Below are 17,840 nucleotides of genomic sequence, written 5' to 3' on the forward strand. Positions count from 1 at the left end.
TGTGAGCATCCAATACCCAGAGATACATAGAAATATGTATCAAACCATAGCAGCATTATATCAAATTATGACGATTGGTATTATAGCATGTGGGTTGATTAAAAATAAGGACTACAAATATAAAATTGATAAAGAGAGCGACAACCAGAAAACATTAGCAGATGAGACGGGCCAATGTGCCAAGGAGTGGCTGAAGTAGTTTGATTCAGATAAATGTGAAGCATTGCAATTTGGTAATGCAACCCAGGGCAGGACTTATACAGCTGATGGTAGGCCAAATGAGTGTTGCTGAATGGAGACCTGGGGGTGCAGGTGTATACTTCTGCAAAAGTGGAGTTGCAGGTAAGCAGGGTGGTGAAGATGGTATTTGGCACGCTTGCCTTCACTGGTCAGAGCATTGAATATAGGAGTAGGGATGTCACGTTGCAGCTGTACAGGACATTAATGGTTCAATTCTGGTCTCCCTGCAATGGGAAAGATCCTATTAAACTTGAAAGGATGCAGAAAAGATTCACAAGAATGCTGCCGAGATTACAGGATTTGTGGTATAGTGAGAATACTTCCCTTGAGGTCTCTAACCCCCCCAATGCATGTTTAAGTAATAAATAAGGAGCATTCTGCTTAAGACATACACGAAAAAGAATTCCTTCTCTCAGAGGTCCATGAGTCTTTGGAAGGAGCTACCACAGAGAGCAGCAGAGACTTACAGACTTTTCATCTACAAACAAGTCAACAGTTGATGGTTAGCCAGGAAAGTGAAGGTCAGGCCACAATTAGATAAGCCAGGACATTAGTGAATGCTGCAGCAGGCTCGATGAGCTGAATAGCCAACTCCTGCTTCTATTTCTTAAGATAATTAAAAATTAGCCCCAAAATCAGACTTTCAAATAGATGCTTCTCATTAGCACAGCACCCATGGAGACTCATTTTTACCCTCTGCCCATTACGAAACCAGTCTCAGTTGCAGAACTATACATACCTGAAAACACAACAAAAAGTGCTGGAAAATTGAAAAAAATACATATAAGGAATATATACCTTAACAGTCATGGAAAAAAGTGAAACTATTAAAAGGGTGGGGTACATCAAATAATGTGCAGCAACAAGGTGGTGGATTAAGTTTACTGTCACACAGTAAACCTAGTGATAACACAGTGGAAGTCTCTGAATGATGACTTATTTTACAATGATTTTATTCTTTTAAAGAAGCTGGTCATATCCATTTCATGAAAATTGTCATGAAAAATCAAATTTTGCTGTCCACACACAAAATCTCCAGGTAACATTATGACTAATTCAACACAAGTCGTTGCAGGGTATAAAAATTCTCCCAGTTTGAGCTTTTTTTATTGTTGAGATACCAATCCATGATACACTTTTAACAAGGAACAACTTAGCTTTCAAATTCTAATATCAGAACAAATTAAATGAGGATGTACAGAATTTAACTTGTGTTTCTTTACTTACAGTAGTTCTGTATGAAGCATAAGCAGCCCTCATTTATTAATATTTACTCTTTTACATATTGAAAAATGATTGTAAAATCAATTTCGTTAACATTTGCTTCAATACAGAGTACTTCACACTTAGTAACACTACTAAGATACGGTTTCCTTCTGTTACAATATATAATCCTTACAACCCATACTTCAACAGATAAAAAAATTATAGCCTGCTCCCACCAAGTATAAGTAGAACATTTTGAATCGTTTTCATATAGATTCTAAAAACAGGATTACTAGGAGGATTGGGCATATCAAACAAGAAAGGAATGAAGCTAAATGTTAACACACATTAGACACTAAAGCAGCAGTTCCCAGTTCATCATGTAACATTGCTTTTTTGATCAGAAAACAAGTAACATGCATCATAAATGCGTGTAACACAAAAAGCCATTATTTATTTATTTCGAGTGGATTTATTTATCCCTGTGCCAGCTTGAACAACAGTGAGCACAACAATTGGTAAGGGCTATCTTTTAGGCCTGTCAGTTTCATCAATAGCTGCCATCAGCTTCTGCCGTGCTTTTTTATTTATATGCGAGCCCAAACAAACATTCACTAGGTTGGTTAGCTGCTTGGTTGAATATTCCTGCACAAAGAAAACAGGTCAGATTTTAGAATGGAAAAAGAGTCAGTCAACTTTGCAAAACAAATTTATGTAAACAGAAAATAAAGTACGCTTACATAAAAGTTGTCGGTCGATATTTAAAATTTTAACAGAAGCATAACGGTTTTATAGGCTGTGAAATTATTCATGTTTAACATCTAAAACTTTGCAGCTGCAAAAATATTTTTGCAGTTGTTCAAGAAAAACTTCAGCCTTTTTCCCTTCTTACCCTGTGTTCTTTAATCCATCTTTCCATGTCATTTTCAGTCAAATAATAGGCTTTAATGTAGGTTTCTACAAATTCTTTATCCGGAATTGGCCTGATGTCTGTCAGCTTCTCCAACTTCATTAAAAACTGTTGAAAGTCCAGCTGCATCAAAGCACGTCCCTCATTACTGCATTTTTTTGCATTTGCGTAACTAATAGTGGAAAGGGAAGGAAGAAAACGACAACTCTGTAAATATAACTCTCAGAAATTATGGAAATGATGAATCGTTCAATTATGACTTGCAGCAAAGTCTAAATTTTGTTGCCCCTCAGCCTTCATTAGAAAGGATTATTTGAAAATATTCTCTAGTGCCAAGTTGATGTAATCTTCTAGTCCGATATTAAAATTTAATTGGCACACCAAATTGTGCACAATTCTTCAAAACAAATTGCAACTTGGTGGCCATGCACTGCAAAATATTAATGAATTGTTGGGTATTAGTCATACTTATTACTGGAATGCAAGTGCGAATTACCTTCAAGGAATTTTCTTGTTTTAAAATATTTTCCCTGGCAAGTGACAGTTTGATCTTAAGGAAAGAAAGTGATCATAGAGGACTTATTTCACAGGAATAACTATTCTTGAATATTCAAAATTGCTTGTTCCCACAATGTTAAAAATCTCACAACACCAGGCTTTAGTCCAGCAGGTTGGACTATAACCTGGTGTTGGGTGATTTTTAACTTTGTCCACCCCAGTGCAACACCAGCACCTCCACATCATGTTTCCACAATGACAGACAGATATGGCAACATCCTTAGCTATGGGTATTAATACATTGAGATTTAATAACTCATGGTTGTAAATACATTAAATAAGAATAATCCATTTCTCTATGCGAATTGATCAATAAGATAATGCAACATTTTCAATAAAATTGATTCATCTCTTCAGATTTAACTATACAATGTTACCAAATTGCTTCACATTGATATACAAAAATATGGGTGCAAAGGCTAAGATGACTGCGGGTGAAAGGAACAAAGTTGATAACTACGTTGAAGGCATTTGAGGTGGTACAGAAGCAGATAGAGGGATGGAATTTCACCCAATAAACGAAAGAATTTACCAAAGACTTTCCACAAGCCTGTTCTGTTCACTGGACATCACCACCTTGATCATCATATTGTAGCTACTGAGACCACAATGCTACCTAACCAATGAATGTTAGTTGTTTCTGTGATAATAATGAACATAATTCAATTCTCTCAAAGCAACTGCAAATTACTAATAGTTTTAATTAACTTCCTATAAATATGTTACAATTATAAACTCCTTGTGTATCAGACTTTAATAGCTTCATATGAAGTAATCAAGTAGTAATTACATTAAAAAAAAAGCATTTCAAAAGTACTCATTAGCTATCTGGGATCTCCACACTATATAAAATTCAAATACCTTTTTTTCTGAAGTTTAAGGGCATATCTATTCTGTTATTTCACATTTTTTTAATCAATGAGTCAAACACTATTCAAATGATTTACTTAGAGGTCTCTCTCATCCAGTAAATTCAGTTTGAATTCAAACTAGTATCCTAAAGTTGACTAAACCGTGTTAAAGCACTGAATAATGTATAAATTTGAATCTGAATTGGGGTTTGTTAGTGAGATTTGAATTTGGCTTACTACCACAGATATATAGTATATGTAAATATATTGCTCTATCAGCCAACTCCGCTGAACGTGTAATTCAAATTATCCAAGCTTACACTGATAGCAGGACTCACCTCTCATCAGCACTAGTTGGACATGCAAGCAAAACAAATATTCTGATTCTTCTTTTTATTGGTTGAGAAATAGCAGTGTGTGTATAACAATTTCTATTTTGTGCTGGTTTTGATAGTATGGACTCAAAATTATCCTTTAAGATAATGAGCCGCAACTGATCCCAATATCCATTATTCTGATGAATGATTACTGATTACCGACTTGTAGTCCACAAAAAAATACCTCTTGTAAGTACTATAAAGTTCAAGTAAACATGATTAACAAAATACAAAATTAATAGACTTAAACTCATTAGCTCTGAAATCTGCAAAGGTTCCCGTCACCTTTGTCTAGACATTGTTGATTCTGGATTAGTGGTGGGAAGAGCACAGCAGTTCAGGCAGCATCAGAGGAGCAGTAAAATCGACATTTCGGGCAAAAGCCCTTCATCAGGAATAAAGGCAGAGAGCCTGAAGGGTGGAGAGATAAGCTAGAGGAGGGTGGGGGTGGGGAGAAAGTAGCATAGAGTACAATAGGTGAGTGGGGGAGGGGATGAAGGTGATAGGTCAGGGAGGAGGATGGAGTGGACAGGTTGAAAAGAAGATAGGCAGGTAGGACAAGTCATGGGGACAGTGCTGAGCTGGAAGCTTGGAACTAGAGTGAGGAGGGGGAAGGGGAAATGAGGAAACTGTTGAAGTCCACATTGATGCCCTGGGGTTGAAGTGTTCCGAGGTGGAAGATGAGGCGTTCTTCCTCCAGGCGTCTGGTGGTGAGGGAGCGGCGGTGAAGGAGGCCCAGGACCTCCGTGTCCTCGGCAGAGTGGGAGGGGGAGTTGAAATGTTGGGCCACAGGGTGGTGTGGTTGATTGGTGCGGGAGTCCTGGAGTTGTTCCCTAAAGTGCTCTGCTAGGAGGTGCCCAGTCTCCTCAATGTAGAGGAGACCGCATCGGTAGCAATGGATACAATAAATGATATTGGTGGATGTGCAGGTAAAACTTTGATAGATGTGGAAGGCTTCTTTAGGGCCTTGGATGGAGGTGAGGGAGGAGGTGTGGGCGCAGGTTTTGCAGTTCCTGCGGTGGCAGGGGAAGGTGCCAGAATTGGAAGGTGGGTCGTAGGGGGTTGTGGACCTGACCAGGTAGCCACGGAGGGAACGGTCTTTGCGGAAGGCGGAAAGGGGTGGGGAGGGAAATATATCCCTGGTGGTGGGGTCTTTTTGGAGATGGCGGAAATGTTGGCAGATGATTTGGTTTATGCGAAGGTTTGTAGGGTGGAAGGTGAGCACCAGGGGCGTTCTGTCCTTGTTATGGTTGGAGGGGTGGGGTCTGAGGGCGGAGGTGCGGGATGTGGACGAGATGCGTTGGAGGGCATCTTTAACCACGTGGGAAGGGAAATTGCGGTCTCTAAAGAAGGAGGCCATCTGGTATGTTCTGTGGTGGAACTGGTCCTCCTGGGAGCAGATCCGGCAGAGGCGGAGGAATTGGGAATTCGAGATGGCATTTTTGCAAGAGATAGGGTGGGAAGAGGTGTAATCCAGGTAGCTGTGGGAGTCGGTGGGTTTGTAAAAAAATGTTAGTATCAAGTCGGTCGTCATTAATGGAGATGGAGAGGTCCAGGAAGGGGAGGGAGGTGTCAGAGATGGTCCAGGTAAATTAAAGGTCAGGGTGGAATGTGTTGGTGAAGTTGATGAATTGCTCAACCTCCTCGCGGGAGCACGAGGTGGCGCCAATGCAGTCATCAATGTAGCAGAGGAAGAGGTGGGGAGTGGTGCCGGTGTAATTACGGAAGATCAACTGCTCTACGTAGCCAACAAAGAGACAGGCATAGCTGGGACCCATACGTGTGCTCATAGCTACCCCTTTGGTCTGGAGGAAGTGGGAGGATTCGAAGGAGAAATTGTTAAGGGTGAGGACCAGTTCGGCCAAACGAATGAGAGTGTTGGTGGAAGGGTACTGTTGGGGATGTCGGGAGAGGAAAAAACGGAGAGCTTGGAGGCCATGGTCATGGCGGATGGAGGTTTTTACTTAGACATTGTTGATGTCAATCATGCATGCCATTTTGTAACTTTGAATTTTAGAAATGTGTTTAATAAAAGGACAACCTACCCTTCGACAATGGTTCTGTTTGCCAGCCGAATACAATGCTCCCAGAGGACATTAGAGACCTGCAGTGGTATACGCACTCGTTTGGAAACCTCAGATAGCTTCTTATTGAACTGCTCAAATTCCTGCAGTGACAGATAACAATCGCAATCATAAACATATCCTAGACTAAAATTATACACATCTTATTAACTTATATATTATCCCACTTTTAGTGCAGTAAAATATCACAAAGCACTTGAAAGTGGTCCAAAGGGGAGCTGGTGGGGTGGGGGGGAGCCGCAGTACACAGGGGTGCAAAGCTATAAGCAGAGATATGAAGAAAACCTTTGTGAATAAACAGATTTTAAACAGGGTCTTTCAGAAGGACAGGAGAGTGGACAGGTGGAGAATTGCCCTCCTTGAGTGGTAATTGAATGTATGGCTACCATTGGTGAGGCAAAGTGCACAAAAGTCAGGTTCAATGGAACAGAGAGCTTGGAAAGTGAGTTGGAGGGAGGGGTGAAACAGCCACAGATAAGGACCACCTTGAGGACACAGGTTTAAGAGTTTAAATTTATGGTGTCGAGAGACTAGGAAATAATGTAGTGATGAAGATTTCAGTTACAGGTAGATACTGCAACAGTTATGATCTTACCAATATAAAGGAAATGGATTTGCAAACTCATTCTTGGGATTGAGAAGGAAATTACAATTATGATCAACCTAGTAACAAAATATATTCATGTAGAACTCTGAGCTCAAAAACTGCATGAATTTATGTAAAACTCTGTTATCTCACTTTTTAGATTGGAATCAATCTAAACATCAGGTCATAGACAGAGAACACAGGGGGCTAACACCTTCAACATATTGTCTAGCTATCACCATTGTTAACAGCTAACCCGAGAATGCAACTTTTAAAAATAAAAGGGTTTTGTGATTTACACATGACAAAAGTGAAACTATCACTGTATTCTAACAGATGAAAGGCTTAACAGACAATCAATTCTTCAATGTATAATTTCAGTTACATCACACTGCAAATTTTTGCTATAAATCCTGTGTTACGATCGAGCCCTCCACAACCACCTGATGAAGGAGCAGCGCTCCGAAAGCTAGTGCTTCCAATGAAACTTGTTGGACTATAACCTGGTGTTGTGTGATTTTTAACAAAATATAGAGTTGTGACAGGAGTTTTCAAATGTTCATCTGGTAGTAATACTGGCTGATTCAAGAATGGATAGAAAAAGTGGAAAGTATCGAAATAGAAAGTATTGGGAATGTAGACTTTGGTGTCTGGTTCTGGATTAGTGGTGCCGGAAGAGCACAGCAGTTCAGGCAGCATCCAAGTCGCTTCAAAATCGACATTTCGGGCAAAAGCCCTTCACCTTATTCCTGATGAAGGGCTTTTGCCCGAAACGTCGATTTCGAAGCTACTTGGATGCTGCCTGAACTGCTGTGCTCTTCCAGCACCACTAATCCAGAATCTGGTTTCCAGCATCTGCAGTCATTGTTTTTATCTTTGGTGTCTGGTGTCATATGTGTGGAACAAATGTAAATTGACCCCTTGTCAGTGGATTATTTCATGAAACGAGTGACAAGAATGAAATTTTGCAAGTCCTTTCATAGAAAGAGCAAGAATGGAAAGGTTGGTAGAGATGCTACACGTGGAAGGTAAAAGTAGAACATTATGCAAACAATGTAATTGAGTCAGACAACAGAGGATAGGTATTGGATGATTTGGTAAATCTCAACGTTTGCAGAAAGATCAAGGGTCAATAATGTGCCTTGCCTTACATGTAAAACAAATATTTGTAATCTTTGTTTGGACAGTTTTAGGACTTCTGGGTATTGGGGATTTGATTAAGGTATTTCAAATAAGTAGTTTGGGAAGAAATAGTTACGGATCTGGGAAGAGGAGCTTGTGAAGAGCCTACAAATCGTAACATAGGTGTATCAGTTGTCCTCTTGGCAAAACAGTCAAAGCTATTTTCCTGAATTAAATATTTGCCTTTGAATGGAGGTTGTATCATTGAATATTTTCAAAGTTGAGTTAGACAGATCTTTGATTAATGCAGAAGTGAACGATTATGGGAGCAGCCAGAGAAGTGGAGTTAAGTCAAGTTCTGCGGTACCTGACAAGCAGGTTCACAAGGCCAAATGGTCTGCTCTTACTCCCATTTCTCAGGTTATGATTTCAAAGGTCCAGCTAGGTCCCCAATGTGGTCTCTTGACCTTTGAAGAGTGTTCCTGCCCTCTGAAACTGGACCGATAGCAGTAAACAGAAGTTCCACCATTCTCTAACATTGGAACTTCAAAATTAAACAGACCTGGTGTATAAAGGTATCAGTCTAATTTCCAGACCAAGTCTCACTGGAGATACAGTGCCAGATTTCTGTACATTGTTTATTACAATTAATTTATAAAGATCCTTTTTCCAGTAACTTATGCTGAAAGTTGCCTATTAGCTAATTGAAAAGTTCTGAATTTGTTACATTGGCGACCTTGAAATTTATCTGAAAGTTTAAACTTATGGATAATCTTCTGTCAGCCTGAATTCTGTAATAAAGTCTCCAGTCAGAGTTGAGTTACAGTTGGAGACTTTCATGAGCTATAACTCATTCACCTGGATAGTTACTCAGCAAAAGATCTGAGAGATTGAAACCTGCTCTATCTCCCAACTATAAAACCGACAACTGTATGGTCCTCACCACGATTGACTACTTACCCACCCTGACCTGCCCTAATCTAATACCCCTTGACTTGACCTGACCTTCCCACTCCCATCAATACAATCCATCCCCTCATCCACTTACAAGATCCAGACCCCTCAACTCTTGGTTGTCAGTTTTATTACCATAAGGCACTTCCATCTCTCCGTAGCTTTTCAATGAAGCTTTGGAACATTTAAATGCTTCACTTACAGGAATAAGGTAGTTAGTGCTGTAAAAAGAAGGCACGGTTTGACTTCTCCCAATGCTCTTACACCATGAGGATTCAGTGGGATTGAAGTTAAACCTACACAGTTAACAAATTGGGCCCAAAAACACACAGTGCCGACGCCGGGTAAGAAAATAGCAACAAACTGATAGTGATTATGGCAGTCAGAAGATTCAGGCTATCGTGGGTTTGATGCAATCACATCACTACACTACAGTAAAATATTCTACTTTGGAATGATTGCAAACCAGCATATACTACAAAAATATTGCATTCAACTTAAACACATATGAAAAGGTATTCTACAGGAATGCACGGGGGGGGGGGGGGGTGGAAGAGAAGGTGGGTGGGGGAGGTTTCAGGATTAAAGAGACTAGTAAAAAAATTATCCTCAAATGAGTAGTTGGGAAAAGGAATAAATGCAATTTTAAAAAAAAATACATTATTTAATTAACTGCCTAAATAAATTGAAAAGATTATGGAAATGGAGATGAATAATTATACAATGTAATTTGTTTCAACCCACAGTCAGTAGTAAATTAGACTACCTGGCTACCTTGCATGAAGGAAAGCAAGTGGATACTCAGCTAGTTATCCAATTTAAAAAAAAACTCATGATGCTTGATTTAAAACTCATTTTCAGTGTTATTTATTTAACATACAGTTGAAATTAATTCACAAGGTATATCTAGCCATTAATTAATAAATACATTCTAGTATAAATTGCACAGATTTTATTATTTAAGATCAAAGCAAGCAAATACTATGTTTCTCATTAATAAGCAACTCAAAACTATTCAACTGTACTGCATTAACTGAAAAGGCAAAGCAGGAGTTCCAGAAACATCCCTGTAATACTGCATAGTAATTTAAATATCGGTCTGATTAATATATTGTAATACTTTGCCATTACAATAATTTTCATGTTTTCACTTACCTTAAGAAGAGTATCAATATATACATTGTGCTGTGACATAATTTCTTTGATATCCCATTTAACATTAGCCATAAGATGCAGCATCTGTTCATAATCAATGGCTTTGGCAGCCACAATCCAGTAAATTGGTTTGCGCAGCTCACTTGCAGTTGACACAGTCTATTTGATGTCAGAGCAGAAGGGAAGAAAAATAGCCAAATATAACAAACCAACCAATAACTGGATGAGATCTTATTTCAGCAGAAATAGGCATTTTAAAATTAGCAAAATTCTTCTCTACATCACAACTGTAGTGCTCTTATTAAGTTAGAAAACTTGAGTCCTGACCTGTGAATAAAACTGCTGCAAAAAAGGCTTCTTGGCTGAAGGCATCATGGCATCAAGATGCGGCTGCAAACATTCAAATTGATCAGCTAGAAATACCCTGAGAAAAGATATAAGGCCAGTTATTCATTAAGCAATTGTTGAAAGCTTTGAGGAAAGTTGATAAAACTGTGGAGATAGAAACAGCACAGCAGGTCCAGCAGCATCAGAGGAGCAGGGGAGCAGCAGCATCTGCAGTCCAAGCTATCTCCGAACACTCTGAGAAGGTATTGTGTCAGCTGTCATCTGGAACATTACAAGAAATTATGGAAGGGGTATTTCTATCTGAGAACTCTGAAGAGGTGCATCTATAAAATACAACTTCAAACTGTGAATTCACCTTCACATTTATTCTCAAAGCAAATCATTAATTCTACCCAATCCAAGAAAGGAACAGATTTCATAAGAATGGTCAGGAGATTTGATAAGAATGGGTTAAAAGGGGCAAATAATCGAGTCATGCTGGTTTGGTTACAGTCCTCCATCTTAACACTGAATCACTGATTTTAAATCCAAGTTTTGCAATAAATATCTTTAGTTGACTGCTTTCATCAATTCTCAATCAGATACATCTGACAATGTTATACAGTTTTTTACATAGTCAAAGTCCAAGAGATTCATACCTCGTCAAAGATACTTCTGAATGGAAGAGATAAGGATTGGGAAGAATCCAGTTGATGACTGAATGAAAATGGCTGGCTACTGCCTCAGCTAAATTATTTACACAGCCTTTACATTTCATCCATTAGACTGCCAGCAAATTTCGTAAACTTACAAAAAAATGTTCATGTAGAATTAGAATTAGAATTTACTGTCACATGTTCTCAGGTACAGAAGTACAGGAATACAGTGAAAAGCATACAATGTCGCCATTCCCAGCACCAACCTAGGCACAAAAGTACCTAGGAGTACAATCATAGGTACACAATCTTAGGTACAAAGTAGAAAAATAAAGAAACAAAGTTAAAAGTTAAACATGACAGTCCTTCTTAATATTAAACAGTAAACAAAACCAAGATAAAAATTCAAGTCTTTCTAAATGCTAAGCTCGCACTCCCTACAAGGGCACGATCTCCTCTACTTTGGCCCATTCTCCAGGAAACCACCGCCTGCCTGCGCTCACCATCACTGCAGATGCTGGGGGGGGACCTCCCTAACCACCGCGCTGGGCTCATTCTTCTAGCGTTGGGCTCGATCTCCAACTGTCAAAGTTCTGATCTAGGGCCCCAGCCGCTGCCACATTCTGGACCTCTAGAAGTTGTGATGCTGTCGCTGCCACCATGATCAAGTTTTCTCTCCAGAAAGTAAGGAGAAAAATAAACTAAAAAAAGAAATACAAAAAGACAAAGAAAAGTAGATGGAGTGGATGAGCCTACTCCACTGTTGCCATCTAAATCTTAATCTCTGTAGGTACCTACGCAGAAAATGGATTTCAAACCATAAAAGGAGAAATTCAGTGATGATCAAAAACTAAATAAACTAATTAGATAGAAAGGATTAAGCAGGAAATTCCCAAAAGTAGAATTCCTTTAATCATTTAAGGCAACACGGTGTGGGTGGCATGGTGGCACAGTGGTTAGCACTGTTGCCTCACAGCGCCAAAGACCCGGGTTCAATTCCCACCTCAGGCAACTGTGTGTGGAGTTTGCACATTCTCCCAGTGTCTGCTTGGGTTTCCTCCAGGTGCTCCAATTTCCTCCCACAATCCAAAAAATGTTCAGGTTAGGTGAATTGGCCATGCTAAATTGTCCGTAGTGTTAGGTGAAGGGGTAAATGTAGGGGAATGGGTCTGGGTGGGTTGCGCTTGTTGGGCCGAAGGGCCTGTTTCCACACTAAGTAATGTAATCTAATCTACAATGCTTAACCATTAGATGTTCATCACTGCTTTAATATCAAATATCCAACTAAGATTTATATTTCATTTGATGGTTATTTACAAAATGTTAGAATACATAATTGTTATTTTTCACGACTCATTAAAAAATTAAACCAAAGGATGATTAGAAATAATCTTGAAAGCACCTTTCTTAATATATGTATTTCTGCCGCAAAGTCTTGCTGAATCAAAGTGTTTTTTACCTGAACTATTTGTAAAAGAGGCACAGTGAAGTACATTAGCAATGAGCATGAAAGGAATTAAATTATATGGTTCATGAGGGGAAAATAACAGGCAGACTAGATAATGGGCCAATTGACCTGTCTGTGGTAAGTGCTCTATGATTCCGTAAGAACCCCTTTTGATGGTAAATAGCTTCGATATTGTTGGACTTTCAAAGCCTCTCTTACAAAGAAAATAAAAATGGTGCTTTTAACCCTCCATCAAAATTTGCCCAGGAACTTACAAAGATTCTGTAGCAACGACCCGTTCTGCAAGACCGTATAGTGTTTCAGCAGAATTTAAAACAACGAGATGGCTGAGGTGTGGGCTTGGAACCTTTTCTTTCCTCTCTTCTGTTGCTGTTAAGGGACCAGCGGTTTCAGGTGGTGCCTCCTACAAAAAGATCAAATTGCATGCGATAAATACAACATATTCATCTACTAGTTTATCGCATGAAAAAATAATGGTCAGAGCTCTGGGCAAGTAAACAAATTGATAATGAAAAAAAACAGAGAAAGAGTTAGGATGAGTATCAGTACAAGGGCAGGTGGACCAGGACAAAACGGAGAACAACTTTTGCATGTTTTCGAGACAATGTTAACAAGATACAGTTCTTTTGAGAGTTTGATAATCCTAGAAAGCATAGTAAGTCAGTAGTAGAAGAACAAGAACAAGAACAAGCTGTACTTTCTTGATGGTGCACTAGCAGGAAAAGCCAGAGACCTATGATTATTCACTTGATGCAATGAAGCATCATCATGGAAGAATTTGAAGGTAGGGTGAGAATGATTGACATTAGACAACAGCCAACAGCAACTTAGCTATAGGGCAGGTGATAGTTTTGTGGGAAAATTCAGTCTACAAATTCTAGACTGATTGAAGTTTGATAGAGGTAGAGGATATGAGAATAACCTTGAATTCATTGTGAAATTAAGACAGTGACAGTGTTAAGCGCTGTTGGTGTACATCATTTATTAAGGTTTTTTGATGCATTTTGCAAGTTTCCCACATTACCTAAAGGTATCCAGGGTAACTATTGTTCAAACAAGCATCCGAGAATTGTGTGGTCATGGACGACTGCACAATAATGCAAGATATCTGACAATTGTAGAAATGCTGACAATAGTAAAGTATGTCCACATATGCTAGAGAGAAATTACAAACAACAGTTTGAGTACTCTGTGTACATTTCAATGAGGTGTACCTAAACTATTCACCCATTTCGTATAATTTGCATGATTTAATCCCATTTGTTTTTTCATTTACAGCAAGATATGCCATAGACCACTGAGCCTGCTCCACCCTTCAATGAGATCATGGCTGATCTGATAAACCTCAAAAGTAGTTTACTGCCTTTTCCCTGTGATCCGCAATTCCCTAATTAAAAATCTCTTTGCCTTGAATATCATTAACAACACAACCTCTACAGCTCTATGGACTAAAGAATCCCACAGATTCACTTCATTTTGAGTGTAGAAATTTCCCCTCACCTCTGTTTTAAATGGATGACCACTTATTCTGAGATTATGCTTCATGATACTAGACTTACTTGCAAGGGGAAATAACCTCTCAGCATGTGCGGAGATTTCAGAGGGTTGTGGGAGTGCTTGAGGTTACAGAGGTAGGGACAGGTGAGGCCAGAGAGGCATTCACATCCTCAAAGAGAATTTTAGCTTGATGCACTGCTCACCTGTAATATACACAAATGTGATGGGTCAACAGAATTTGGCACAAAGAAATTCAGATTATATAAAGGATAAAGATAATAAAAAATGGAGGAAAGTATCAGGTGAACCAAGGCAAAATCAGGCAAAACTACAGGGGGGATACATACAAACAATTTAACTGATGTATGAATGCGTTTTTGCATGTTTATCTCACATTCAAATATGATAAGAATGTTATGAACAATCTTATTTAGTGTGTTAGTTGCCATAATAAGGGATGAAGTGGGTATCTGGGAAATGGAATTTGTGCTGTCAACCAAACAGATTAGGTTCTGTCTTTCCAATGTATGTTGAAGGATCCCAATTTGGATGGCACAAGATGGGCCTAAGAACAGGTGGGTATTTCAGTTGCTCAGTGGATCTATTGAGGATAATGTTGGCTAGGGTTCTGAAGTTAACAGGGTGGCAGTTAATTTTTGGGCAGTGTCTGTTCTGTTACATTAGACAGCCCAGTGAAAATGCATTCAAAGTTTATTAGTACTCACTGTAGACGTCTAAAAGAATGCTGTAAGGGTAAAACAATCACTGCCGATGTGACTGTCCACAGTCAAGCTAACAGGAAATTTTGGCAGACCATCTAAGTATGAAGTTATTATGGAGCATATTTCTGCAATGCCATTAATGCACCTTACTTAAGAATATTCAGAGAAGGCGCCATGAAGTTAATTTGCTTCTCATATTTACCAGTTTTTTTTTCTTCCATGAGAATAATAGTTGATATTGTAATTATGCTCATCATTTAAAGGCCTCTTGCTGATCTCACAGATTAAAATAATATGGAGGGTGGTATTTCCTGTCTTCCTATATTTATTGTCAAGTTAAAAGGCTATAACATTGACAAATTAATTCACTAAGGTGACCACAGTGAAGAATTTAAGAACAAAGAATTTGATTAAAAATAGAAAAATAATCAAATGCTATTATTTCCTATTGCATGCTTGCAATGTGCCACAAAAACGTGAAGATATTTTTGAATGTCTCCATTCCAAAATAAGCAGAAGCAGATGTACATAATTTTCAATTACAAACTGTGCTGTAAAGCTACACTGCCAAAAGTAGGAAATCTGAAACACTGAATGCAAGATGAAATAGTGCGAACTTGAACAGGAATTTGAATACATAAACCAGTTCCTGAAACTATGATCAAAAAACAGATCTGATCCCACTGGAAAATACGTCTCCAGGGAAAAAAAAAAAGAGTTGCAAGAATACAGTAAGTGAAAACAGAGTTGATTAAGCACAATTCCAGAATAATGTGCTAATGCGCACAGCCTTTGCTTGTTAACAGCTCTGCTTGGAGCACATTTTTCTCTACTTATGGCTTATCAATAATACTGGGAATTAATAATGATGAACACTAAGTTAACGTGGACTGTACACCATGATTTATCGTGCGTTTGGTGGTGGGCCAGCAAGAGAGTAAAAACCTTCTTTTAAAAGAAAGAACAAAGTCAAATGTTATTATTTCCTATTGAGTGCTAGAGAAATCCTGCAAATGGTACGGACATATTTCTGAATCTCAGCATTTCAGCCAACCAGAAGAATGTGTTTGTATTTTTTAAATACAAGTCATGCTGTACAACTGTACAATCCTAAAATGTCCAACTGTTTCATTTCTGTGGTTGTTCAAATAGTGACAGTGATTTAATGGTGAACAAATACCACCTGTCAGCTACATCTATAGTTAGTCTAAAGAAAAGGGAAAACACTTCAACAGCAGCCCTCTTCTTTGACAGCAATGTTCATTTACTGGTACAAAACTGTCAAACACAATTTCTGAACAATTTAAGGAGGACATTCTCTAGGCATATCCAAGCATATTAAAAAGTGAATAGGAAATAAACTTGCAGGGCTACAGAATGGGAATGACATTGAATTGATTGCACTACAGTCAGTGGGTTGAAAGGTCGCCTTTGTACTATAACAATTATATTATTTTAAATAAAACTGCGCAAAATGGTGTGTATATATACAGACATGGTACTTATAGTGCACATACACATAAATATAGGCACACCGATATATATGCACTTTACAAGTGTTATCAAATGAAATTGGACACTGAATCACATAAGGGGTGGAATTCCGCCCAGGTGGGGGCCTCACCTACTGGCTGCAGATCTAACAAGAGCCCATATTGTCTCTCCTACAAGCAGCCCATCAAATCAAGTGCCTTTCAGGATTACTGTGCGGAATGAAGCCTTCACAGGTAATTCATTGGGCGCAATTGGTTAGATAACGTTTTCTTGTGAATGACATTTAACCCAGACATACAGCAGTTAGAGCTGAAGCAGAATTTGTCAAAGTTTGCAGGTCCCAAGTTGAAGGAAGTGAAAACATAAAATGCTGGAAATACTCCACAGGTCTGGTAGCATCTGTGGTGGTTTTGGTGGGGTGGGGGTGGGGGAGGGAGAAAGGTTGGAGAAAGAGAGAAAAAGAGGTGGAAGGAGGAAGAGACAGACAGACAGACAGACAGACAGACAGACAGACAGACACACACACACAATCAGAATGTTTAGCTCTCTCTTGCCACAGGTTCTTCCAGAACTGCAAAATATGCCTCACGTTTTCTGCTATTACTTCAAATTTTCATCATCTGCAGTATCTTGGTTTATCAGAAATGTAATGAACTGAAACAACATATTCTACTGCATGCCCAGGAAATGTATTAACCTGCTGTGAAAAAATTGCAGTGCTATTTTATTAATAATTTGAAATGGAAGCAATGTAGGGAGACAAGAGCAGGACCTTGTTTCATTAACCACCAACATTGCATACATTGAATGAGCAAATTACTGGAGATGCTGGAATCTGTAATGAAAACAAATGCTGCAGAACACAGTGGGCCAGGCAGTATCCATGGAGAGAAAGCAAGCTAATGTTTAAAGTCTACATGACTCTTCATCAAAGCCCTGCAAAGTTAACCTAAGCATTGTGCATGGGGGAGGGCACTGAAATGTTATACTAATTAGCAATTCCTACTAAAGCTTTCCTTACCCGACCCCCACCCCCACATTATTCTCTACATCGTAAGAGCTTTTTGCTGCAAAGATGCCATATTTTCTGACTCAATGCCACAACTACCTCAAGGTGATCTGTTCGTGCATTCTATTTTTAAAGCAGCAGAATGAAGTAACTATGCAGATGCTGGAGATAATTCATGAAGATCAGCAGTTTTCGAAGATATCAAATCCATTCCATTATTTAGATGATCTGGTTCTTAATGGTGTATAGCAGGCCATCTGATCCAGATTCCAGGAATAGCATCAACAGAAACTATAAATATCAAATAAGGAGAAGGATTGGGCACCATCAGAAAGCAATTTTCTATAACCTAACCCTTTTTAATGCATTGGCCTGGATATTTAATGCCCCAAAGCTGACATATCTTTCTTGACTAACGTGAGCAATCAATGTCACTCTAAAATTAGAAACGTTGCACTTTTCATGTTTACAGGGCATCCCCAACTGCTATACAACCAGTGATTTACTTTTGTTGAATAATAACTGTTATTATGTCAGTTCATATAACTTTGATGGAAATTTCAACAGCAATGTCTCACATGAAGCAGCTAATCAGTCTTAATGATGCCAGTTGAGGCACGACTG

At 38.8% G+C, this 17,840-nt stretch overlaps 1 protein-coding gene across 3 annotated transcripts in view; it reads right to left on the reverse strand.

Annotated features, from left to right (window-relative positions):
* Nucleotides 1–1,309: 1,309 nt before the first annotated feature.
* The window catches only part of vps50 (VPS50 EARP/GARPII complex subunit), a 181,325-nt gene continuing 164,794 nt past the window's right edge, over nucleotides 1,310–17,840 (reverse strand). For all 3 annotated transcript variants that reach the window (XM_072575489.1, XM_072575492.1, XM_072575490.1), the window contains 6 exons: nucleotides 12,749–12,897; nucleotides 10,371–10,467; nucleotides 10,044–10,202; nucleotides 6,188–6,309; nucleotides 2,339–2,528; nucleotides 1,310–2,091 (listed from right to left, as the gene is read on the reverse strand). In XM_072575489.1, coding sequence (XP_072431590.1) covers nucleotides 1,972–2,091; nucleotides 2,339–2,528; nucleotides 6,188–6,309; nucleotides 10,044–10,202; nucleotides 10,371–10,467; nucleotides 12,749–12,897 — 837 coding nt within the window. In that variant the 3' untranslated portion in view covers nucleotides 1,310–1,971. The remainder of the gene's footprint in view (nucleotides 2,092–2,338; nucleotides 2,529–6,187; nucleotides 6,310–10,043; nucleotides 10,203–10,370; nucleotides 10,468–12,748; nucleotides 12,898–17,840) is intronic.

This window comes from Chiloscyllium punctatum, chromosome 8 (genome assembly GCF_047496795.1).
Source record: "Chiloscyllium punctatum isolate Juve2018m chromosome 8, sChiPun1.3, whole genome shotgun sequence".
Classification (NCBI taxonomy): Eukaryota; Metazoa; Chordata; class Chondrichthyes; order Orectolobiformes; family Hemiscylliidae; genus Chiloscyllium; species Chiloscyllium punctatum.